This window comes from Amphichorda felina (assembly GCF_050947745.1).
Source record: "Amphichorda felina strain 45539 chromosome Unknown scaffold_4, whole genome shotgun sequence".
In the NCBI taxonomy this organism is placed as follows: Eukaryota; Fungi; Ascomycota; class Sordariomycetes; order Hypocreales; family Bionectriaceae; genus Amphichorda; species Amphichorda felina.
Window position 1 is genome coordinate 2,390,639 of NW_028145046.1, and position 23,141 is coordinate 2,413,779.

Genomic DNA, 23,141 nt, shown 5'->3' on the forward strand with positions numbered 1-23,141 from the left:
TTCCGCTCCCAAACGGCCCACTACGGAAGGTCGTTCGATGAATATGGGGCGGGGAGGTGAAAACAGACTGGCGATGATGGTGCGGAGGCGTGTCGAAGTCATCGAGGTGATCCTCGTGGTGGAAGTGAGGATGATAATGGCGGTGGGGAGAGGCAGCCGTGCCACCAGGGCCGTCTCTAGGACCGTCTCTAGGACCGTCTCGGGAACCATCTCTAGGACCGTCCCTAGGGCCGAAGCCGCTGACCATGTCCAAGAAGCGGGTAAACACAGGTTCCATCTCCGGGCTGTGATGTCTCCGTCCCCGGCCATCTCTAGTGTTACGACTAAAGACGAACCCGTTGTCCCCCCTGATGTGATCCTCTATATCAGCCTCTTCTGGATCTGAGTCATCGTGGTAGTGCCTGGGAGATAGTTCTGGCGATGTCGAGGCGGAGGAGTAGTGGTGGTCGTCGAGTTCCCGAGGGTCGTTGTCAGGGTTCACCTAGACGGTATATGTCAGCAGGCAGTCAGGGGTTGGTGCGAGCAGTGGCTCCGCGAGAAGCTCGGGAAAGGCGGGGTTAGCTTACGATCTCAATAATATCCCCTTGACAGCGTGGACATGTCAGGCCATGCTCGTCACGGTACCACTCATGTTCGCAAGCGTGGCAATAGACGACCTCGCGATCGCCTGTTGCGTCGAGGTGGCCATCGGAGCCTCGGCTGTGGGACGCCATGGGTCGAGAGGCCTGGTTGCGCTGGTACGCGGCGAGGGCGCTCAATCCAAGGCCGACAGCGAGGCCGGCGAGACGAATCGCTCTCGAGGCCAGGATGATGGTGTTTGTTGGAGGACGCTAAGTGATGGGTACCAGGCGGTCAACGCCGAGGTCGAACCAAATAGAATACCTAGAGTGGGCTGGCTGCGCCGTTTGTAGTGGCGAAGGGCTGGCAGAGGGCTGGCAAAGGGCTGACGAGGGGAGGCGACGGGGGTGCTAGACACCACACAGCGGCGTCATGAATGAACTCTAGCCGGCGCCACGTCCACCTAGTCACTGCTCTCGTAGCGGCAGGCTGCTAGGGCTTCCCAATCAAAGGCTCGAAGCGGACAGAACGAGATACGGCTGAAACGGGTGAGCCCGTACGACGTCAGAAGCCGAGACAAACGCAGCAGAAAGGATAAGCGCCCGCAAAAGATTCCCGGGTAACGAAGCGGGGGAAGGTTCCTCTAGTGTAGTGCTGTGAGGGAGAAATTGATGTCTGTAGGAGAAGACGATGAGGTTGCAGGCGGCGGATGACGCAGATTAGCAGATTGGCAGTTGCCAGTGGAGTTGAGGCCCGAGGTGGAGTGCATGAGGATGATGTTGGATAAGGTAAGGCATGGAAACAAGGGTCCTAGCTACCTGGAAAGTTCCAAGTGTGGAGCAGCAGCCAGGGTCGCACCACGCGATCAGCACGGCACTATTAGGTACGTACTGCACTTCGTTTGGTCCTGTTAGTGTAGTAGCACTACTAGTAGGTACCTAGGTACCTATGTAGCGAACCTGAAAGTCGGAAGATATTGCCTTAAGTTCCGTGACTCACCGACGCAGCATTCAAGCCATTAGGTTGCTACAACCAATCATTGAATCAGGGCTGTTCATGAAGAGCTGTAATCAATCTAATATGTGATGTGAGATCCAACCATTCACACCTTGGGCAATAACGTATCCCAGCTAGGTTTTCCCCCTTCAGGCGGACGTTGATCGTTGGGAGGCTGATAAGGATGCTTCTCTCATGAGCTATCCCACGCTCTTCGAAGCCTTAAGTGCATGTAAGTGGGCTGTGTTCTGCCACGTCAACGTCAACCCCTCCTCGACAGGCTGCAGTGAGGGTTAGCCCAGATGTGCAAGAAGCCAGGGGCCAGCCCATAATGCTTCCGACACTCTCCTTTTATGCTTCAAATGTGCATTATCGGGTGTGATACGAAGCGGGGGGCTTGCAGCCAACCTTGCTTAGTAGGTAGCCTTGTGGTGGACGAAGGTGACAACCAGTTACCAAGTGTCACTTCCATTTCCGCGAGGCTTCAGGCCTCCCGCCGTGTTACCACACTTCCGTCACCCCAATTTCGGCATCTAGAGCCTATTTTCATGTGCCGTGCTGATCCCCAGCCTTGTACACGGAACGGAGCTGCATGCTCCTGCACCAGAAGGAAGATTGATAGGCGCTTTCCAACCAACAACGAGCAGACTTTTTAAACGCATAGGATGTGTCCACATTCCCCTCTTAAGTTTTTGCAGCTCTTAACCGTCCTGGACCAAATCATCCTGTCAAGCCGCACGCAGGAGCTCCGGACACCGTTGGCATGTCTACCAGGATCCATTCCTCGTGAACTAGGATAGCAGGACACCCACAAGAAGGATCGGACATCTCGATGTGGACAAATAAATTGATGCAGGTTTCTCTTGATCGTGGAATCTATACACAGGTCGTCGCCCACCGGCCGCGAGCCGTCTGTCTATGCCTTCTTGGCCTCATTCGCCCGGTCCTCCGCGTCGTACTCCTTCAGCTGTTTCGACCAGCTGCAGCCCAGTTAGCCCATCACATTCATGTCCCTCGCAGGATCCACAACTCGATTTTGCATCCAGGGGTTGCTATACGCACTTTCGGCTGGGGTACCAGCCGCCAGGCTCGGGCCTGCGCGCCCACGTCTCACGCTCGGCGCTGAAGTTCCAGGTAACGGCCACAATCGCGGCCATGACGGCGCCGGCAATGATGGTGTTGCCCTTCCAGTTCGCAGGCTGGGCGTACCAACCACCGGCCGGCGACCAGACGTGCTTGGGGTAGCTTTTTTCGGATTTCGTTAGGGAATTGAAGTCGGCCAAGGAGCGTCGGTCGCGCGAGGACTTACGGGATCTTTCCACCGCCACCCTGTCGTGTGTTAGCATCAGACAACAATGTACATAAGCAATTGACTCACCATTTTGGCTTATTTTCGTCAATGGGCGTTTTGAAAGAGGTCGGTCGCTCAATTGCGCTGTTTGCTGGCGTCGTGCGAGAGAAGCCTCGAGTTGGAGGTTGCGGCAGTTGGACGCCGTGCTTCTCCGGGCCGAGAATGTTCCGTCATTAGCTCCCCCGAGACCCCCAGATCCCAGGCTCACGCACGCTTCCCAGACGCGGCCGCAGAACTTTTTCGAAGGCTGGCCTTGGACAACCCGCCACGACACGCCTACGAAGCACCGCCCGTCCACTACGAAATCCACGTCGCCAACATCCCAATTCGAGGGCGAGAGATAGAGGGGCCATATCCTCGTTATCCTTCCTTCTCACAGCTGACCCTCCATGAAGAGGATACGGCCCTCGCGATGGAGCGGGCAGTTGCTCCACGCCCGCTCAGGAGCCGCCATTCCTAGACGACCCTTCTTCCTCGATACGGCCGTCCGGTGTCAGTCATCCACCGCGGCGCCAGCCCACGATCTCGTGGAAGACATCCCCCTACAATCGACCCTCCGGCCGCTCCCCTCCCCTCCCCCCGAACGAGCCCTTCAGTCCGCCAAACTCGCCGCCCTACACGCTCGGTTATCCCTCTCTAAGAAGATCCCGTTGCAAACCCTGGCGCGCGCCCTCGTCACCGCCTCAGCCGATCCCAACGCCAGCTTCAACAACCAGAATCTCGCCTACCTCGGCACGACAATCATCAACTACCATGTCCTCGAGTACCTAATCTGCAAGTGGCCGCGCTTGCCCATGCCCATCCTCTACGAGGCCCTGAGGGCGTACTCCGGCCCGGATGCCCTCTCCTACATCGTCCGCCGCTGGGGCACCGAGGAGGCCGCCGCCCCCGGCGAGGAGGTCGACCCCGGTCTGCTGCAGTGGTCGCCCGAGCCGCAGAGCCAGGCCGACCGACGCTGGGGCGGCTACGTCCGCACCGACCGGAAGGACATCTACCGTCGGGGCATGAGCAGCCGTGTCGTCCTCGACGACGACTTTGGCGACAAGGTGCAGGTCCCTACTAAGGACAAGGCCGCGTATGACCGGCTCCAGAACGAGTCGTTTGCGTCGTTTGCCCAGGCCGTCGTCGGCGCCCTGTACGCCCACTGCGGCCGCGAGTCCGCCAAGGCCTTTGTCGAGTCGCACATCCTGTCGCGGCAGCTAGACCTCGCGTCGCTCTTCGCCTTCTCCATGCCCACCCGCGAGCTGTCGATGCTGTGCGCCCGCGAGGGCTTCGAGCCGCCCCTGGCGCGCCTCGAGAGCGAGACGGGCCGCATGTCGCGCTCGCCCGTCTTCATCGTCGGCATCTACAGCGGCAAGGAGAAGCTCGCCGAGGGCGCCGGCTCGAGTCTCGACATGGCCCGCCGGAAGGCCTCGATGAACGCCCTCATGGCGTGGTACATGTACAGCCCCAGCAACCAGGTCCGCGTGCCGAGTGACACGATGGATGAGGGGGCGAAGCCGTGGAAGGCGCCGTACATTGATATCGGAGAGATAATCTCTTGATTTCAAGGAGGAGGCAGAACCGACAAGGCGCCCACGGGGACAACCCAGCAACCCCCGAGAGCAGTGTACAAAAAAAATATTCATGGAAGATGCGGTTGGTTGGATGGCCACGAGGTTCATCGGGTTGGGCTGGATTCGTCACCTGTATAAATACATTGTAGAACAATGCAGAAGCAAACCCTTTTTGAGACGAATTTAATAGCGCTACTCTTTTATCTTATGTCTACACATTACTACTACGACCGCGGACATCTGGTCCAATATTGAAACCTAGCTACCTATTCGACCCCCGTACAACTTCTCCAGGTCAGCTAAATTGATCGCCCTCGCCTAGGAGCGCCGCCTCGCCCCGCTTGGCCATGGACCGGAATCTTCCCTGCAGTGAGCTTTTCTCTGCCTCTTCCCGTAACTTCTTCTTGCGCTCGTACACGGCCATTACGGTGGATCGGATCTGCTCTTTGCCCTCGTCATAGTTGGCGCGAGCCAGCTTGACGACCGCGTCAATTTGCTCCGGGGTGTAGACAAAGTTCCAAGTGCTCAAAAAGTCAGATGTCCCAGGAGACACGTGCGGGACCTTCTCGTTGGCGAGGAATGGCATGTACACTACCGTGATGCCAGCGTTTGGCTCCATCAGCTTCCAAGTCTCTGGAGAGGTGATGGCCTTCGAAGGTGGCGGGGGCGTAGAGGAGCGTTCTTCTGTCGTGCCGACCCAGACCGTGCAGTAACCCAGGTCGCCCGCTTGCTTATCCCCGGCGCCAAACTTGGAAACGTCCTGGCTAGATTTGGGGTCATAACCATTCTTATGAGCCTCCTTCCGCAGGGTCGTCTGCTCAAGCTTGGCCTGTCGGACCCTTTTCTCAGCCTCTCTAACCGTCTCTGCTTGTGCCTCCTCTAGCTCCCTTGTTGCCATCTTAGTCGATTCTCCAGGTTTAGGCCATCCAATGCCTAGCGGCCATCCCTTGATTCCGCGCTGCCGAGCGTAACCATCGGCGACGGAGAGCCAGTTGTCCGTCTTAACATCCGCCGACGCATCAAAGGTGACGAGGATGTCGACGTCCCGACCTGGACGAAGCAGGGGATAGATGGGGAGATTGTTTGACATGCCCGCGTCCATGAGATGGATGTAAGGATCTTCATAGATTCTTGTAGGAGTTGTCTTGGGCAGCCTGCCATGCATCTGATACGCAAAGTTGGGGATGCTGGCAGGATCAATGGGATGAACTTTACTCAGATCGTCGCTCTTGTCGGAAATTACCTCGTCTATAGCCGAAAGTCCAGTAATGTTCCTCACGATGGGCTGGATCTCGTGGTAGTAGTGCTTCAGAGTCGCGCAAAAGGCGCTGCCGAAAATTCCAAGGAGTAAGGGCACCCTGATCTCGGGGAGGTGAAACCCGTGTTCAGGAGGTACGTCTTTGCCTCCCTTGAATTTGCGACCGAGTGCCCATGTCGGGATGCCTGCTCCAAACTCCTCACAGAAGAACTCATACGGGGTGAGTTCGAACCACTGAAACCAGGACTCTTGTTTGGCCGCTTCCTTTGCGAGGTCGGCAGGTGTGGAGTCAGGCAGGTTCAGGTCAGGAATCTCGTGCCGGACGGCAGTATAGATTGGTAACGGGTTTTGCCCATATTTGACATAATCCCTCTGGTTGGAGAACTTGAAGTCACGCTCGTTGACAGCGAGATCGCCCTTGGGTACTAGGTACCTCGCGGCAAGGAGAAGACCATAGACATCCACGAGACCGAAGTCTGCTTTGGGGTCTCCTTTTAGTTTCTCCACCATGCCACTCAGGAGATACTTGCTGGTAGGCATGGAGACGAGGGACTGGAAGGCGACTGGGGGGTAGGCAATATGCGTCGACGCACGAGCTTTCAGGTGATCCACGAGGGAGGCAATGCGTCCCTTGGTGAAGGATGACAGGTAGAATGCCTGGAGCCAGCAAGAGCCGCTCACACCTGCGGTGTAGGTAACGCAGTCAAAGAGACCATCCTCTTCCGTTGCAAGCAGAGACCCAGTGCCCGCGATGAGGGCACGCAGGCCACCTCCAGAGCCACACATGGCAATGGTTGGCACATCATCTGGGTGGACATCCTCCTCGCGCAGTCCCAGGTACTTGGCGAGGGCCACCCGGATGACCTTTTTACGCCTCGCTAGGTACTGCTTTTCCTCGTTGCACAGGTCAGAAGATACGCGTACCGCTGCCGTGTAGCGGATCTCCGGGTTGACCAGAGGGTCGTGAGCCTCGCTCCAGATCTCGTCTGCCAGAGACCCTGGTGCTAAGGACAGCTCCCGCTGAAGCTTCCTGACATATCCGGGGATGAGTTTCGCCCAGTCCGGTAGGATGTAGTCAGCAACTTTTTCGGACAGTGCGGACCACTCGAGATCAGTGATGATGGAAAGGGATTCGAATCGACGAGCGAAGCTGGGCCATGCCGACTGGTCATGGTCTAAGTGCTCGTCGCCACCTTCCTGCCCCTCCTGGCCCTCCTCACTCTGCCCGTCATCCCCGCATTTGCCTCTGAGCCGCGATGGGTGACTCGAGAGCTTGGCAAACTCATCGGATGGATACAACCACCAGATGAACAGGCCCCCGCTTACCAAGGCAAGAGGGATGGTAGAGCGAGAGGATTGAGTCCCGTCACTGTGCTTGGATGAGGTGAAGAAGGCTTGCCGCGACTGGCGTTGGCGGATCAGAAGCGGGCGCCGTGGGCGGATGGGCCTGAAGCCGTGCCTGAGCCTTGACAAGCTCCTGGCGGCGTGATTGGGATGTCTCATGACGATCGATGCAACAATGCATCAATGCAGGCATCAATGGCCCATAATTTCAATGTCTAGAGCTTCGCAGCGTCGAGGCGAGGGTTTGGATTGAAGATACGGAACATTGAAGAGGAGAAAGGAACTGGGCAGTGAAGAGACAGGGAAACGAGATGTCGAGGCCATTCGCGCCGCCTTTCCTGATTCGATATTGATGTCATGCATGGGCAGGCAGGAGCTGGTTCTCCGGAACCTTCGCTAGACCAATACTTGCACAATGCACCACGCCCCACGTATCGATAGCACCATGAAAGGTTCCTTGCTAGGTATCACCCTATCTAATGTCTTCGCAGTTGTGAGGCGAGTATTAATTTTCCAGTTCTCACAGGGTGCAATACCATCTGTCGTTGAGGTAGTATAAAAATTGACATAATTCTCTTTTTGGGTTTCAAATTCTGGACAGTGTACGGGAAGAGCTAACTACTTACTCATATCATCTCAGCTCAACCTCGAATGTTAGGATAGTGAACCTACTTACCTAGGGCAAAGCACCCAAGGAGATATGGTACGAAGCACTACCTAAAAGTACCACTAGTAGTAGTATTGGTAATAGCATGTGACGCCGGGGGGGGAAGGCTCAAGCAGTGCACTGACCGTCAGACGCAATTCTTGCAGGTAGAAATGGATACACGTATGATTGACTCTTGGCCATTTCTGTAGGGTAGACCTCTGCACCAAACAGGAGGTACGAATCGTGAACAGTTCCCTTCTGGTGGCTGGAGAGAGAGAGATTGGTGGGGTCAGGAGCGGGAATGGTGGGGCAGCGCGCAAAAACCGACGGGACTGCAGACAGTGCAGAGCGCCAATGCGGGTGCTGAAATCGCAGCAACCTTCTGGGCGCCGCAACTTTTTTTTTGGCAGAAGTTCAGAACCCTTCACTGTCTCTGTCCCTCCCACCTCTCGTCTCCAACCCCAACTGCCCCGGCGCACAGCTTTCGACGCGACGAGCACACATACGCGTTTGTCGGGTCCTTCCTCAACCCGTAAGTCATTGCTGTCATCATTGGCGCCTTGCGTTGAACCTCCACCTGCGTTGCCGGTGACCCTTCTGCCCCGCCACCACCATTTTTCAAGGGTCCGTCTTACTCACACTCCTGTCGTGACGCAGACTCAACTCACTGTCGACGCTTGTCAATTGCTTCAAAAACCCATCGCGCCCTTGTCACCCGTCTACCCGGCCTCGAGTCGCATCGCCAACATGAGCGAAGCCGACGCCACCACCAAGCCCGTCGAGGAGCAGAAGCCCGCCGAGGCCACCGAGACAGTCCCCGAGACTGTCCCCGAGACTGCCCCCGAGACTGCCCCTGAGCCTGCCAAGGAGGAGGCCAAGGAGGAGGTCAAGGAGGATGTCAAGGACGATGCCGCCGAGAAGAAGCCGGCCAACATTTTGAAGACCAAGGGCAAGATCGACTATGAGAATCACCAGAAGAACCGCAAGTTCGATCCCTCCACGCGGGGTGTTACCGACGACCCGGATGCCATTCGCAAGCAGGTACGCTCTTCCTAGATATTCCATTCCCCAAAGTGCTCAGATATTGTTTTGCTAACTTGATTTCCCAGGTCGAATTCTACTTCGGCGACTGGAATTTCCCCCAGGACAAGTTCATGTGGGAGCAGTCCGGCGGCCCCGAGAACAAGCCCATTCCCATCCAGAAGATCCACTCCTTCAAGCGCATGCGCGTCTTCCAGCCCTACAGCGCCGTCGTCGACGCCCTGCGCGACAGCAAGTTCCTCGACGTCGAGGGCGCCGAGGGCGAGGAGGCTGTGAAGCGCAAGACCCCCTACCAGCCCGTCTCCCAGGCGCGTGCCAAGAATGAGGCCGCCACCGTCTACGTCAAGGGCTTCGGCGACGAGACCCCCACCACCCAGTTCGACCTCGAGTCCTTCTTCGCCAACTTTGGCGAGGTCAAGGGCCTCAAGCTACGCCGTACCAACGAGAACTTCTTCAAGGGCTCAGTCTTTGTCACCTTTGCCGACGAGGAGACTGCCCAGAAGTTCCTTAAGGCCGACCCGGCCCCCAAGTGGGAGGGCCACGATCTTAAGATCATGACCAAGAAGGCTTACTGCGAGGAGAAGACCGAACTCATTCGCCAAGGAAAACTGGAACCTAACAGCACGGTTTCCAAGAAGTTCTTCGAAGGCAAGGAGGGCGGTAAGGGCGCACCTCGCGGCGGTGATGACTGGAAGAAGCGCCGTGACAACGATCAGAAGAACGGCTTCCGGGACGGTCGCGGTGGAGGACGTGGCCGCGGAGGCCGGGGTCGGGGAGGCCGTGGAGGCCGGGGCCGTGGGGGCCGTGATGGCGGCCGTGGCGACCGTCGCCGTGATGGCGAGGATGGTGCCAAGGCTGTGGATGCTACTGCTAACAGCAAGCGAGCTCGTGAGGAGGATGGCTCAGCTCAGGAGCCCCCCGCTAAGAAGGTGGATGTCAAGGCCGACGAGTCCTAGGCGTCGCAACCACCACCCACTTGCAGAGGGAATGCGGAGAATAAACAAAACCAAAAGAAAAAAAAAACTTAACATCAGTACGGCGTTTGGACGATGGGTTTTCACGGGATACCGCCTGATTATGTTGGGATTTCTCTCTCTGGTCTCTTGCTGTCTCGCTCTTGTACAGGGGCTAGGCCTGACTGTCGGATAGCCAACCCGAGAGGGACGAGTCGATATGTCGGTACGAGTAGATAGCTCAGGCATTATTCATGTCTATGAGAACAACTGTGAGAATTTCATACCTGGCTACATGTGCTCCTGAGATATGATGCTACACGAACAGCAGTCAATACCCCTTGACACAGGGCACCCGTCTATACTCATTGTAGATCTCTAATAGGAAAGATTTATATTATTTATATCAAGCTCTTACCCGCCCCCCCTCTGGATTTATACCTTGTAGTCCATGCGCGAACCCCCAATGACGCCCCAGAACTCCTCCACGAACTCCTTCTGCCCACTCGGCGCGCCACGAACGGCGAGGTACACCCTCCCCTCCAGCTCCGGGTCCCAGTTTCCCGGGTTCCCGCTCACCATCCTTCCCCCCGCCTCGTTGAGGATGCACCACCCCGCACAGACGTCCCAGGCCCAGCACCCGCCCTCCCAATAGCAGTCCATCTGGCCGGCGGCGACGGTGGCGATGTTGAGGGCGGCGGAGCCCAGAGAGCGTAGGGACTGGCACATGGAGCCGCCGTTCTCGCGCGAGGCGGCCAGGCGGCGGAAGACGTCGATCTTGTTGTCGAAGTTGGGCCCGTCGCGCGTGGACCCCCACTCGATGCCGACGAGGGCGGTGCCGAGGCCCTCGAGGGGCCGCGGGGTGCGGGCCAGGGGCAGGGGCTGCGGCTTCGAGCCGCTGACGAGCGTCATGTAGGCGCCGCGGCCCTTGATGGCGGTGAAGAGGAGGTCCTGCCAGGGGTTGTAGATGACGCCGATGGTGGGGATGCGGTCGACGGCGAGGCCGAGGGAGATGCAGGCATTAGGGAAGGAGTGAATGAAGTTGGTGGTGCCTGTATGGACGGTCAGCGGAGGTACAGTTCGGGATGAGGAGCAGGGAGAAGGGGGCGAGGCGAACCGTCAATGGGGTCGACGACAAAGGTTGGCTCGGGGCCGATTCTCATGCCGGGCTTGTATGTCTCCTCGCCCATGAAGGAGATGGAGGGAAAGGCGGCGGACAGGCGGGACGAGACCATCTTCTCCACGCCCTGGTCAATTTCTGTGACAATGTCGACGGCTTTATATCAGTTAGTAAGGGCTCGTGTCTGCCCTTCCAGGGCCTCTTACAGTTGAGCTTGGTGCCCGTGTCAATGTCCTGGGGGTTGGCCCCAAGCATCATGCCGCCGGCCTCGTAGGCCACCGAGACCATGGCATCGTGGATAGCTTGGAGGTCGAGGTCGGCCATTGTGAGGGTGAATTGGGATGGAATCGTACGGAACTCTATCAGGAAAGTCTAGAGGGACTCTTGAGACGTTGAAGACGGGGTTGATGAGTTGAGCCGTGGGGAGGGGCAACTTGAAGTTTTGGTGGGGCACAGCACCGTGCTACGTATCTACCTATTTAGGGACCTAGCTGACGTAGGGCTAGCATAACTAGATTATGGAAATGTCCGATTTAAGTTGGATATTACCTTAAATGACTACTCCAAGCACCTATTCAGCGATTCTCGTGCAGTTAGTTTGAGCTGTCGAACGAGGGTAGAACGAATGCTGCATCACCCATCTGAAATGATCGCTTCCGCCAACTCCTTTCACCATATTATCCCACCCAATTCCATCATGACCGATAAAACCTGACCTTAGGACACACCAGCTCCGGGATACTAGTTAACAACACTAAAGAATACATTAAAATCCTCAAATCGTAAAGCGAAAAGACGAATCGTCCCGTAATCATCATGAAGCAATGCCCGCCAGCGTGGCCTCCACCTCCACAAAGCACCCCATTCCGAACCCTCCCATCATCCATCGTATGTTCGTCCGGCACCCATCAACTGCTTGCTCAAGGCCAGGCCACGTAGAGACAGATCATGCGTTGTTTGTTCATACATCCTCCCTGAACGCTGACCTCCGCGTATCGACGCTGTCCCTCGGCGCGCCCTCCATCGGCCGGGGACTCACCCCCCTCAAGCTCCCCTCGGCGTCATCGTCAAACGGGTTCGCCCCGTCGCCCGCCCGGCTCGTCTTCCTCCCCCTCTCGACCTCGTCGTGGTGCTCGTCGTCGCGGTCGTACGGCCCGGCGAGGTTCATGGCGTAGCTGTTGCCGGCGGCACCCCCGTGGTACTCGGAGCTGTCGCCGCCCCGGCCGCCGCCGCCGCCGCGGCGCTCCTCGTAGTTACCGTACGAGTCGGCCTCAACGCCGACGCGTGCATCCCACGCCTCGTCAGGGTCGAGCGGGCCGAAGCCACGGCGCTGGGGCCCGCCGCGCAGGGGCTGCTCGTAGGCGACCGACGCCGAGCGCCTGTTGCGGTTCTTGAACTTGCGGACCTGGTCGGTGATCCAGCCCACAGCGCCGCCGGGCGCGGGGCGCGGTGCGCCGGAGGAGTCACGGGGGCGCTTCCATGGTAGGTACTCGGATAGGGTCGGCGGTGGGAGCTGTTTGGGAGGCCGAAGGCGTCAGCATGTTTTTGGTCCGGGACTTGGGCGTGGGTTACGGATCGCTCGGGAGAGCGTCAGGCAGGACGGCACAAAGACAAATGAAGATGGCAGTGCATCCTGGAAAGAGACAAAACTTACGCCGAGTCTGCGGGCGCGAAGCTGCGTAAAGACAACCCAGCCGACTGCAATGATAAGCAGGATCACAACGACGGCTATGACGATGCCTCCGCCCGTCGACACCATGCTTTCCACGGTTTCAGCCTGTGTTCAGGGGGCAGTGTGGTGGTGATGCAGGCGCGCGCAGGTGATCTCAGTGTTCAGTCCCAAGTTGGTCGGCTCAGGGAGAGCGGGTCCGGTGGTTCGATTGGTGGGTGTGTGGTGAGATGTGGGAAGAAGCTGGTTGGGAAGATGGTCGGGTGTCGGTGACAATGTGAGGTGGTCATGATTCGCAAGTCGAGACTCGAGGCCGGAATGGGATCTGCCCAGTGCTGTGTCACTGCTGTGCTTGCCAGGGGGCTCCACCGGTTGCAGCGACCCTGGGATGGAGGCTTGGACCGTTGGGTTTACAGGGGACGTGACGGGAACCACTGCACTGTGATGCAACCTTCATATTATTAGTCCATAGTACCCGCAGCAAAAGCACCCTGGTCCGTGCATCTCTAGCACCCTTCACTCCAACTGACCAGTGACCACCGCCCTCACCACCTTCCCATCTCCAAGCCTCAACACCAACTGCAAGTCTCACTCTCACGAATTGTCAATGGCTCATCCATACCCTTCACCACCAAATCCCTAAGCAAACATGTCTCGTCATACCTGTAGGCTGACTTGTTCTAGATCGGTCACGTCGGGCCTTCTCCAGCGGAAAGTGCGCCAGGTTGGTTATTTCGTCATCTATCTTGTTTCTATTCTCGGCTGTGTACGTCTGAACCCCGGGAATCCATCGTGACTGGCTTCATGCTCTCATGTACTCGTAGGTATTTGTGGGCTCATATGAGACATCGATCCCACAGCCCGCCGCCCATGGCAAACGACAGGCCCTCGACAAAGGCAGCCAACTTGCACCGTCCGAGACTGTCCGTCTCGCAAGTCTGCAGAGGCACCACCCGGTCGTTGACCAGCACCCTCACCAATTCCTCTCCACTAGGGCCCTCCTCCTCCTCATCGGCGGCGCCGTCGCAGAGCATCTTCTCCACGTACATGCGCCCAGCAAACGGCACTGTCCATGCGGCTGAGTACCCACCGGCCTCTTCCGGAGGCACCCTGCTCTCCACGGGCAAGTCCTCGGTGCCATGGTACAGGCCCAATGCTCCGTATACGGATGTCATGGTGTTGTCGTGGCTGAAGTCTGCATACATCTTTCTCCCCAGGGGAAACGTCTCCGGGGACGAATCAAGTGTCGAATTAGTTGTCGTGTCGTCCTCTACGGGCTTGCCAGTCAACCGCGCAATAAGCTCGTTGACATAGCCAACTCCCTGCGTCGGGCCCAGGGGGTTTCCAGGTCCGTAGGCGTACCACTTCTCGAGGGACTCGAAGTAATCGTAGCTCCGCCACTCTTCGTCTGTGAATAGACTGCAAAAGACGGAATTCTCGGCGTCGGGGTGGGCCACGGTGTTGAAAGGGCAGAGATCCATCATGTAGATAGTCTCCTGTAGCGTCAAGTTGGCTCCCGGGAGCTTCTCGTTCAGTCTGTCCCGGACTGCAGGCACCCATCCCTCCATCCAGGCACTCTGCTTTTCCTCGCCCAAGCCTGAGGCGGGACCATCCTCGAACCCCCGGCAAACCCCGTGGTTCAAGGTATTGTTGAACCCGTCCGTCTCGGGGATAACGACAATGTTGCCAATATGCTCGGCGCTCTCTCGCTCTAGGACCGCGTAGAGTCCCTGTGTGAAGTTTTCAGCCGATACAATGACCCGGTCCGATCCAGATGCTCGCATGAAGGGGTCGTAATCCTCCACGAGTGTCCTGTACCGGTTGCCAAAGGCCTTCCCCATGTCCACCAACTGTTGTTCTCCGAACACGGTGAGTTGGTCGGTACCCAACGTATACTTGTAGTCCCTGAGAAACTCGAAGCCGGCACCATAGTCGGATACAGAGGCCTGAATGCTGTCGATCAGGTCACCGTACAGCTTCGTCTTTCTAGCAGTGGGGTCCCTTGCGCCATGTCGCGACAGCACGGAAGCAAATGTCACTTGGCACCCGGCGGGGATATCAGGGTCAATGTGCGACGGGACGGGGAAGAAGGGGGAGTATTGGCCCCATAGTCGAGAGGAGCCCACGTCATGGCCCTGTTTGGGGTCATCTGCAGGACCGGCTCCCCTAGATTCGATCAGGAAATTCAGTGGTTATTTCCGAGAGGGAGCCCACAGGGACTTACGTACCGATGGGAGATGAAAACATGCAGTAGGACTATGATGAGCGTCGCGGCGAATGCGAGGGCGAGTGACCTCCGCCGCCGTCCTCCCCAGGGCGCTCGCCGATGCTCCAGCCCTGGTGAGTCTGGCTCCTGGATGATGCTGTACCGGTAGCCGCTGTCCGGCTCCGTCTTCCGTAAATAGGCCATCATTCTGGATCCGGGGTGTAGTGGCCCTCGAAGTGGTAATAGATAAGGTAGGCTCAAACCCTGATGGGCTGCTGCTGGCTGCCCGAGTGCGGCGGGTTCAGTCTGGGTGACTGGGAGGGAGGATGCACATCCCCAAGCTCCTCGGAAAGCCGTGCGACGGTGTTTCGCTAGTCGCCGAGATGAGGTGAAGCCGCAGCGCCGTGCTCATCGATGCCAAACGTGAGGTGCCAGAGCTCTTTTTTTTTATTACCTGAGGCAGTAGGAAGGACAGATGGATGCAAGGGGGCGAATGGCGCTCAACCTCGTCACCGTATTTTGGGGCGACGTGGAAGGGTCCCTATTAAATGCAGCTTGGGCCTTGACACTTCCGAGATCTGCAGGACGTGCATAAAATGCTCTCTTATTGGTCAACAAGCCGTCATCAACTCTTAATAGTATAAGACAATGATCTGGGAGCATGGTATCCGTATTTTATGGCAGTATGGAGTCATTCGTACGGATATGAGCTTTCAAGCTTGCACAAGCAATATGGTGTACTTGGGGGGTAGTACTACACCCAGATCCGCCAGGCCCCCTCCTTTCAGGAACCTATTTCCTAGTGAACAATTTTGCAATGAAGATTTATTCCAGGATCCCAATATTAACATCAATTGAAGTGAACTAATCTTGCGCTTGAATTATCATGATACCTAGCCACCATTTTGAGGAAACAAATATCGCTCTACTTCGGGGCCCCAGTCCCTGATGTCCCTCCCCATCCTTCCGTTAAAAACAACTGGAGCTGGCCACATTAACTATGTATAGAGTCAAACCAGCATCATCCATCCCATCCTGTCTATCGGCGCACGCTCGACGTGCGCATGATCATACTATTTACAAATGGTATCATGCGGGGGTGCTAAGTATTAAAAACATTTGAAAAGCCATTCACGCGCCCACTTTAGCTCATCGCTTCAACGAGTGGTCCGTTCGGTCGAACAGTGCTACCCTTCCCGAAGGTGGCGGTCCGCTCGAGTCGCAGTGCGTCGTGCTTGGCTGTGGGTGTGCTCTGGGGGGATAATGTTGTTGGTACGGTTCGTTGTTCCTCTTCCGAATCCCACGTGGTGACGGTTCCTACTGAATCAAACGATCGTCGTCCCTCGTTCCCTAGCGCTACACATTGGTAGAAGCCTTCGGTACCCTTGACTGGACGTGGGAGATTGGTGATGGAGTCTAGGCTCAGGTCCCGATTGTGCTGGTCGCTGGGGAACAGCCAGGTTGAGACGCGAGAGAAAGACTTCTTTTTGCGCAGTGGTGGACGGAGCACCAGTGGAAGCGGCGGCGGCAGCCGAGGATCATTGTACTGGGCCTGCTTCAGGGCACTGGTCGTCCCCTTCCCGTCGCCAAATTCCTGTGACCGGTTCGAGATCTCAAACTCGGTTTTCAGAGGAGCGGTCTGAGGCCGCTCTATCTCTAAGTTGAGCCTCTCGGCAAAGGATGGAGCCGACGGTGGGAGGGCAGGGATGGAGGGCATTGGTTCGAGTTCTGTGGCCTGTTAGGTTTTGGTCCAAGGTACCATGGTACGATGTGGATATTGAGAATGCGTACCGGGCATCGTGCGGGCCATTGAAAGGGAAGTTGACGGCCGACTGCACGCATAAATACTCTGGCGCTCAACCACATCATCAATCTGCTTCTGTAGCCGCTCAACCTCGATCATGGCCCCGGCAACACGAGCCTTGATAGCCTCCAGTTCAGGGGAAGTGTGAGCCCTGGGGCGGGCTTGAGGTCTCGCGGGAGTCGCGGGACGTCCGTTTTCCGAGGTTGTCAAAGACGGGGCCTCAGCAACCACCTTCCTGGGGAGATGAAAAGGCGTTGATGAGCTGCTCTGATGGATGAGCTGGTGATCATCGTGGAGCCTTTCTTGGAGGTGTGCGGGCGGGGGAGGAGGGACAAGGTCGGGAAACTCGAACCATGGGAGAATTGGGGACATGTGTTTGCTAGGCCTGTAGCTGAGCTCTAGGGGCCGAAATGATGATGGTTGCGCCAGGCGATCCTGTCGAAGCTGAAGCGGTGTTGGCTCGGAGGGAGGGAACTGAAAAGACCCCGATTCCACATGTCGAAAATCGGAGGGCGCAGATATCTGCGGCCGGGTTGCTGAGCCATCCGATCCGAAGCGTTTTTTCATAGTCGATACTGTTCGGCTGGACGCGAAGCTCTTACGCGGGAACTTCCCCATCTCTCCCACAACAGGTCGACTTTGCAGGGCGGGCTGGTCGCGTACCACGGGTTGCGAGGGCTTCTCGTCTTGGTCGATCAGCAAGTCCTGGTCGCTCGTCCTGCCCACCGGCCACGATATGGACGAGGTGGTAAGAGGCGTGAACTTACTACGACGTGGCTTCCGGCCGAGACAGGGAGCCAGCGGTGCGCAGCAGAGGGAGAAGGAAGAGAAGGCGGAGAAGGCAGAGAACCATGACGAGGGAGTATTAGTATCGGCGGTAGGGGAGTCTGTCATGCTGCACCAGTGGGAGTTGTAGGCGCTGTTCCGAGTTCATGCCGAGTCGAGGAACAAGGGAGACTGGCGGACAGAGAAGAGAAGGAGAGGACGAACGACCAGCGATTCGAGAAGGCGAGAGGTAAAAATACCACACCACGCACCAGCAAGACAGGCAGACAAGTCTATGAGTGTGGGTAAATTGTTTGCGAGGTGCCAGTGGTGTAAGTGATTGAGTGACACCAGGACCCAGCCCTGACATACCACTAGGATGTAGGTAATAAAGAAGAGCAAGGTAGAAAACAGAGGACAAGAAAGAGAGAGGCAAGCATAGGCAGGCAGAGAGGAAATAAAGAATCAAGGACTCCCTTGACCCCGAGGCTGAAGGGCATTTCTAGAGCCATGGCAGTGGTGACCTGGGTGGCCGAATGTCGACGAAGTACCTCCGTTTCTGTATGTCTCTGTCTGATGGAGGTCAGTCCGGGCCCATGTGATAGGCTGTGGCGCCGTTGCGCCGAACCAGTCGGCGCGTAGCAATGGTGGATGGCTGCTGGATTTGCTGGATTTGCTGGAGGGTTGCTGGATGGAGCTGGATTTGGATGGCTGGCGCTACACACCAGATTGCAGGGCCCCACCCCTGGCGGCGCCGTCGAACGCAGACAGCGAGTCAATGGTCTGCTTGTGCTTCTTGTGCTGCTTGTGGCCGTTGGTGGCATCTCATCCGTTCAACGCCCTGCCACAGATGGGCGATACAGGTGTCTCGTGGTTCGCCGGCATTGGCCACCGCCTGATTTGCTCGTCAGAGCCCGGCTGAAGGAAAGCCCCTTGTTGTTTGGTCGTCTTTGTCGTTGCCCAAGGTCGCGCACCCTTGCCATGCCATTGGTCGTTTGCGGCACGAACCTGTCGCTAGGGCAGGCTGGCAATGGAAAACATCCCGAACATGATACATCAACAAAGCTTCGCCGCGTCACTGCGTCAGAGGCCCTTCCGCGTTGGGCTCCCGTCGTGTTGGCGCCCGATTTTGTGCGCACCCGTAATACATACTGGTAGATGCCACTACTACGTACTTCGTATGCACACCGAGTATCATAGCATCATACTACATACGAATGGTACTCGTACTACCAGTAGTAGTATTGTCGTGGCCTGGCCAGGAGAATGCCTAGTTGCGCGTGTCTCACAGCTCATCTGTGCCTCGTTTCTAAGAATATGTCCAGCCCACCACCAGACTCCAAGTGGTAGCGGCGGGCCGTGGCTTTCACAGTTTCACATGCTTGATCGTACACATTGAGAGTCCAACGACGGGGGCTAGGCTCACATGATGTTGTATGACGGTGCAGAATGGGAGTCTGGGCGCTGCTGCGGACGGTGGCGTCTCTCGTCATATTTTGTCAACGGTGATGACGAGGCCAATGAAAGGCAGCAAACACGGGCGCCGCCTCCATGCCTGTCTCACTCTGATGGAGCAAAACGAGGCGAAGGGCCGAAGCGTGGCTCACTGGCTCCAGCTGCCAGCCTGCTAAGTCCCGCCATGAACCTGGAGGGGAACGAACTTATTGATAGGAGCTTGGGAAGGGGGGGAAGAAAAACATGGGACATGCACAATCCTCGGATCATTTGTTTCCCCACCCGTCCGATATCTCTGCAGGCCTTACCCGAATCGGAAGGCGGGAGGGCGGTGACAGATGGCAGTATCCAAAATATCCAAGAGCTCGATTGGAAGTCAAAGACGATGTCTGTATTCCTCGACCGTGACCTAGTATCCAAATATCCTCGATCCCGGGGCACTTAGCATCTCTCAGCCTGCTATAATGGCTAAGAGATTCGCCACACTCGGCGAAACCGAAGCCGATGGGGAGGCTGTCTTTCGCAAACGGCAGAAGATAACCCACGAAGTCCCCGCGGGCGAAGATGTCTACTCCAGCGACCAGTTGCGCAAGTTGCTGGCCTTTGACCAGGATCTCCACCGGGCTAGACATGGTAAGGACCGAGTCTACTCTGCGTATTGTGTCTTGGTTGACTAGACTCTGACTTTTACAGGACTCCAATCGCTCAAGAGACTCCTTGACGAGATCGTATCGGCCCAGGACGACCGGAGCCCCAAGTTCGAAATCCTGCAGCAATACCTCGAGGCCGTCAAGCCGCGCCATGTTGATGAAGATGCCGTATACCTGTCCGATATTATGGAAATGTGGTCATTCGCCGTGCAGGTGCATAATGACGGCGTCATGTCCTCCGTCGCAGTGGCCCTAGCCCTCATTCTCCAAGTCATCTCGGGCGAGCTGCAACTGGTCCCCCACGGGCTCGGAATCTGCCAGACACTCATCCAAGAGCGTCAACTCAAGTCCCTTTCGAAAAACTTGTCCGCGGAAAAGGGCAAAGGCTTCATCATCTCGCCGACACTCCGCCTCCTAAGAGAGGCTGTCTCCCTAGACGGCGGTGCTTTTGCTAAGCGCATATTCCGGGCTCGCAATTCTACTTTCGCCTCACTCGGGCGGAATTTGGAAATTGGGCAGATATCCGATGGCCAGGAAGATGCGCGCAAGACCTCCGTGAGGACCAATGCCGTGAAATTTCTCCTGAGCTGCCTCAAGTATCTGCACTCAGACAGCAGAAAGGAACTCCTCTCACAGCGCGAGTTGCTCTCGCATCTCACATTCTTAATCAGGAGTGACCCGCCCCATCTTATCCTGGAGATACTGTCAACCCTGAAAACCCATGTTTTGATGGACGACAAAATACCACGCGAAGTGAAGCTCAAAAACTTCAACACCAAGACCCTAATTCGCATTCTTGGCTTATATGCATACGGCACCAGCGTGCAGGCCGAGGAAGAGAGGAACGCTGTGAGCGAAAAGGCTCATGAGTTTCTCATATACGTATGCACGACACCAGGGGCTGGTATTCTGTATCCGTCCACCGGCCTGTATCCGAAGCCCCAAGGCGACGACGCCGGTCATCGCAAGAGAGCCAACATGGCCGGCCTGGAGGGAGCTCTGGCGGAAGACAAATTCAAAGACGGAATACCAGTGTACAATTTCGTCCTGTCCGAGTTTGCGCAGAAGCTTCGGCCATGGTCTAGTCTCAAGCACAGCGAGCTTCTAGTTTCAATGTTCAAAGCTGCCCCTGAACTCATCGCCGACTACTTCCTCAACAATCGTTCATTCACTTTTGAACCAAAACTTTCTATGACCTGGATAGGCTACTCCGCTTTCCTTTTCGACACTATGCAAACCCCTCTACCCGAATCGTTCGGAGACCGCGCACATTATGCTCTGGGGCCACCCCCCTCTTCCATCCTCCTCGACAACATCATTCCTCTACCAATCAACCAGAAGGTCCTTGTTCGCTGCTTAACACCTAAATCGAATCTCACATCTTTTTTCGCCACCAGAATTTTGGTTCTGGCGTTAGAGAAGCTGGCCATAGCAATCGAGATGCATGAAGATGCTTCGCGACGCGGAGATCCTCTCTGGTCAGATTCCGCACGACGATTAGTCGACGCTTTTTGTCAGCGGATTCCGGAGATGAAGGAGATTGTCCGCTCGTACAAGTCCATCTCTTCAGAGAACTTGTTGCACAAGACTCTAGCAAGTCGCCTCCTGCGCCTGTATTACGAGGTGGTACCTCGTGTGGCTCTTGCTGCAAACTTTGATGTATCGCCTCTGTTTGTTGATGTCCTGAGAAAGGTCAACGAGCAGGATAGTACAGCGGACGCCAGGGCATTTGGCGTGATGGAGTTGGAGAACCTTGTCTCCATTGCTAGCCACTCTCCCGGCATGCGTTGGTTCGCCAAAGTTGACAACGTTGCGAATGGGGTCAGCTCATCTCCATTCAACGCACTTTTACGACTCCTATGTGGAGATGATCAGAACACGCCATCTCGCCAAATAAGAAGGGTTCTAGGGGCCACAGCTCTCGAGAACCAGTTGGTGTCAAAGGAAGCAGGTCTGCAGCCGCTACTCCAAGCTCTCAGAGCTACAATGGGTCTTAAGAAGATTGCAGACCTTTCTCCTATCTGGGCGTTTTTGGACAATTGCATCAACCGCTGCGCATCTTCCCCGATCAAATTTCTCGAGCTTTTGGAGAGTTATCAAGGGGACTGCCGAAGCTCATCAGAAACAGTCAGTCTGCTGAATGTGGCAATTGTTGAGCAACTGCCATATTTCACTGCTTCGTTGGGCACCCAGGAAAAGGCATCACTGGCCCGTTTCCTCTCGCTGTACTTCACTGCAGCCGATCGATCTAACGAGAACAGCACGCTGGTTCGCCTCCTCTACAAGAAGGCAGGCGAGCATCTCTCATCATGCGGCACGGCAGTGAAGAAGATTAGTGACGCTTCCGACCTCAAGTATTTGGAGAAGCATCCAATGGAAGATGCACCCGTTGACAATAATGAGTCCAATGTGAGCAAGGAATCTACCGTGGTTGATGATAAAAGGCTAGAGGAACTCCTGCGAATCCCAGTTTCTGATGAGGGAGACACGACCGCTTTGGTCAAGTGGTCCACGCGCAGTGTCGACGATCTAGTTGAGGATGGCTGGGCTCCCCGTCTCATTCGCTTACTATCGTCCGAGCACATCAATATCCGCAAAGAGGCCTTCACAAATATTCTCAAAATGGCCGCCAAAATCAAAGAGTCCGCATACGAGGAGAAGGATCAGATATGGCTGCTTCTGTCAGAAGTAGCAGAATCATCCCGTGGTCAGGTTGATGTCGGTCCTGTGCCGTCAGCGTTCACAGCTTTTGCCACACACGCTTTGGAGGTGCTAAGGAACCCTTTGCATCCCCTGTATCCCAAGGTCAACACCTTCCTGACTCGGAGCCCTGTCTGGGGCCTTGAGAAGCTCCCTCTGGCCCACGATATCCTTCACGGCGAGCCTTCCGAGGACGACAGGTACTACACGGAAATCACTTGGCTACTCACGTACCTCCTCGACAGTCTCGTCACACCCTTTGACCTTGGGGTCTTCCACAAGAAGCGTTGGTTCGAGAAGATCCTCGCCCTCAGCAGCAACCCATACCTTCGCTCCAACCTTCGGACGCGCATCCTGCGGATCGTGTATCGCGCCATGGAAATTGAATCTGGCAGCACCACGCTTGTGACCAGATTCGGCATCGTTAGCTGGCTGGATGCCCACCGGGCTGCCTGCGAGGTGAGGGAGGAGGCCGCGGTGTTTGAGGCGTTGATGAGACGCGTCTGGGAGACGTGCGACCGCGAGAGAGTGGCGGCCTGGAGCAGGGGCGGCGTGTTAAAAATCATTGAAGGGCTCCCGCAGACTTAGAGGAAAGATGACTGGCGTTTTGAGCATGTGGATGTATTTATCTAGACGTATATTATTCCGGATTAGAGTCTGCGGTCGGCGCATCCATCTACAGAGCCCATTCAGGAGGTTCGAGGTATCGATATGATGAATGTTCGACTTTAAACCATCTCTGGTATCTTTTCTACGCTGCCAATCATATATATATATCAGCTTGCACTGGGCAGATCTCGGTCTCAAAAATCTATTCGTTGTTTTTGACACCTACGCAGAAAAATGAATAAGATAATACACCACAGCTACGCATTAATGATATCCGCTTCGCCCCTATTACCAATTCCCACTTATGCTATAAAATATCGCCAGGTCGCCAATGTCGAGACTTGAAAGCCAACAGAGAGAGATATTCAATATGCGGGAGCCCTACACCTCAGGGGCCCCCATTATTATAAAAGTTGTAAAAAAAAGCCCAGAATCGACAAATGTATGCATGAGTAGA

General features: G+C 56.2%; 9 protein-coding genes across 9 annotated transcripts; 3 read left to right on the forward strand and 6 right to left on the reverse strand.

Annotated features, from left to right (window-relative positions):
- Positions 1-2,470: 2,470 nt before the first annotated feature.
- ACO1O0_004533 (uncharacterized protein) lies at positions 2,471-2,935 on the reverse strand (the record flags this gene model as incomplete). The annotated part of the gene is made up of 4 exons (XM_083193972.1): positions 2,471-2,534; positions 2,617-2,799; positions 2,864-2,883; positions 2,933-2,935. 4 exons carry the CDS (start codon positions 2,933-2,935, stop codon positions 2,471-2,473), a joined length of 270 nt encoding a protein of 89 aa, XP_083050920.1.
- Positions 2,936-3,294: 359 nt separating this feature from the next.
- Positions 3,295-4,449, forward strand: mrpl3 (mitochondrial 54S ribosomal protein mL44; the record flags this gene model as incomplete). The annotated part of the gene is made up of 1 exon (XM_083193973.1): positions 3,295-4,449. One exon carries the CDS (start codon positions 3,295-3,297, stop codon positions 4,447-4,449), a length of 1,155 nt encoding a protein of 384 aa, XP_083050921.1.
- Positions 4,450-4,756: 307 nt separating this feature from the next.
- Positions 4,757-7,222, reverse strand: ACO1O0_004535 (acyl transferase/acyl hydrolase/lysophospholipase; the record flags this gene model as incomplete). Its single annotated transcript, XM_083193974.1, has 1 exon — positions 4,757-7,222. One exon carries the CDS (start codon positions 7,220-7,222, stop codon positions 4,757-4,759), a length of 2,466 nt encoding a protein of 821 aa, XP_083050922.1.
- Positions 7,223-8,459: 1,237 nt separating this feature from the next.
- On the forward strand, positions 8,460-9,709 carry ACO1O0_004536 (tRNA maturation protein LHP1; the record flags this gene model as incomplete). Its single annotated transcript, XM_083193975.1, has 2 exons — positions 8,460-8,753; positions 8,822-9,709. The coding sequence occupies 2 exons, from the start codon at positions 8,460-8,462 to the stop codon at positions 9,707-9,709; spliced, it is 1,182 nt and encodes a 393-aa protein (XP_083050923.1).
- A 432-nt stretch (positions 9,710-10,141) lies between these two features.
- ACO1O0_004537 (inositol monophosphatase family protein) lies at positions 10,142-11,150 on the reverse strand (the record flags this gene model as incomplete). Its single annotated transcript, XM_083193976.1, has 3 exons — positions 10,142-10,758; positions 10,824-10,982; positions 11,033-11,150. The coding sequence occupies 3 exons, from the start codon at positions 11,148-11,150 to the stop codon at positions 10,142-10,144; spliced, it is 894 nt and encodes a 297-aa protein (XP_083050924.1).
- Positions 11,151-11,787: 637 nt separating this feature from the next.
- On the reverse strand, positions 11,788-12,585 carry ACO1O0_004538 (uncharacterized protein; the record flags this gene model as incomplete). Its single annotated transcript, XM_083193977.1, has 2 exons — positions 11,788-12,339; positions 12,481-12,585. 2 exons carry the CDS (start codon positions 12,583-12,585, stop codon positions 11,788-11,790), a joined length of 657 nt encoding a protein of 218 aa, XP_083050925.1.
- Positions 12,586-13,331: 746 nt separating this feature from the next.
- On the reverse strand, positions 13,332-14,905 carry ACO1O0_004539 (histidine phosphatase family protein; the record flags this gene model as incomplete). Its single annotated transcript, XM_083193978.1, has 2 exons — positions 13,332-14,661; positions 14,724-14,905. The coding sequence occupies 2 exons, from the start codon at positions 14,903-14,905 to the stop codon at positions 13,332-13,334; spliced, it is 1,512 nt and encodes a 503-aa protein (XP_083050926.1).
- Positions 14,906-15,845: 940 nt separating this feature from the next.
- ACO1O0_004540 (uncharacterized protein) lies at positions 15,846-16,877 on the reverse strand (the record flags this gene model as incomplete). The annotated part of the gene is made up of 2 exons (XM_083193979.1): positions 15,846-16,429; positions 16,493-16,877. 2 exons carry the CDS (start codon positions 16,875-16,877, stop codon positions 15,846-15,848), a joined length of 969 nt encoding a protein of 322 aa, XP_083050927.1.
- A 2,312-nt stretch (positions 16,878-19,189) lies between these two features.
- ACO1O0_004541 (ribosome 60S biogenesis N-terminal-domain-containing protein) lies at positions 19,190-22,663 on the forward strand (the record flags this gene model as incomplete). The annotated part of the gene is made up of 2 exons (XM_083193980.1): positions 19,190-19,358; positions 19,419-22,663. 2 exons carry the CDS (start codon positions 19,190-19,192, stop codon positions 22,661-22,663), a joined length of 3,414 nt encoding a protein of 1,137 aa, XP_083050928.1.
- Positions 22,664-23,141: the final 478 nt, after the last annotated feature.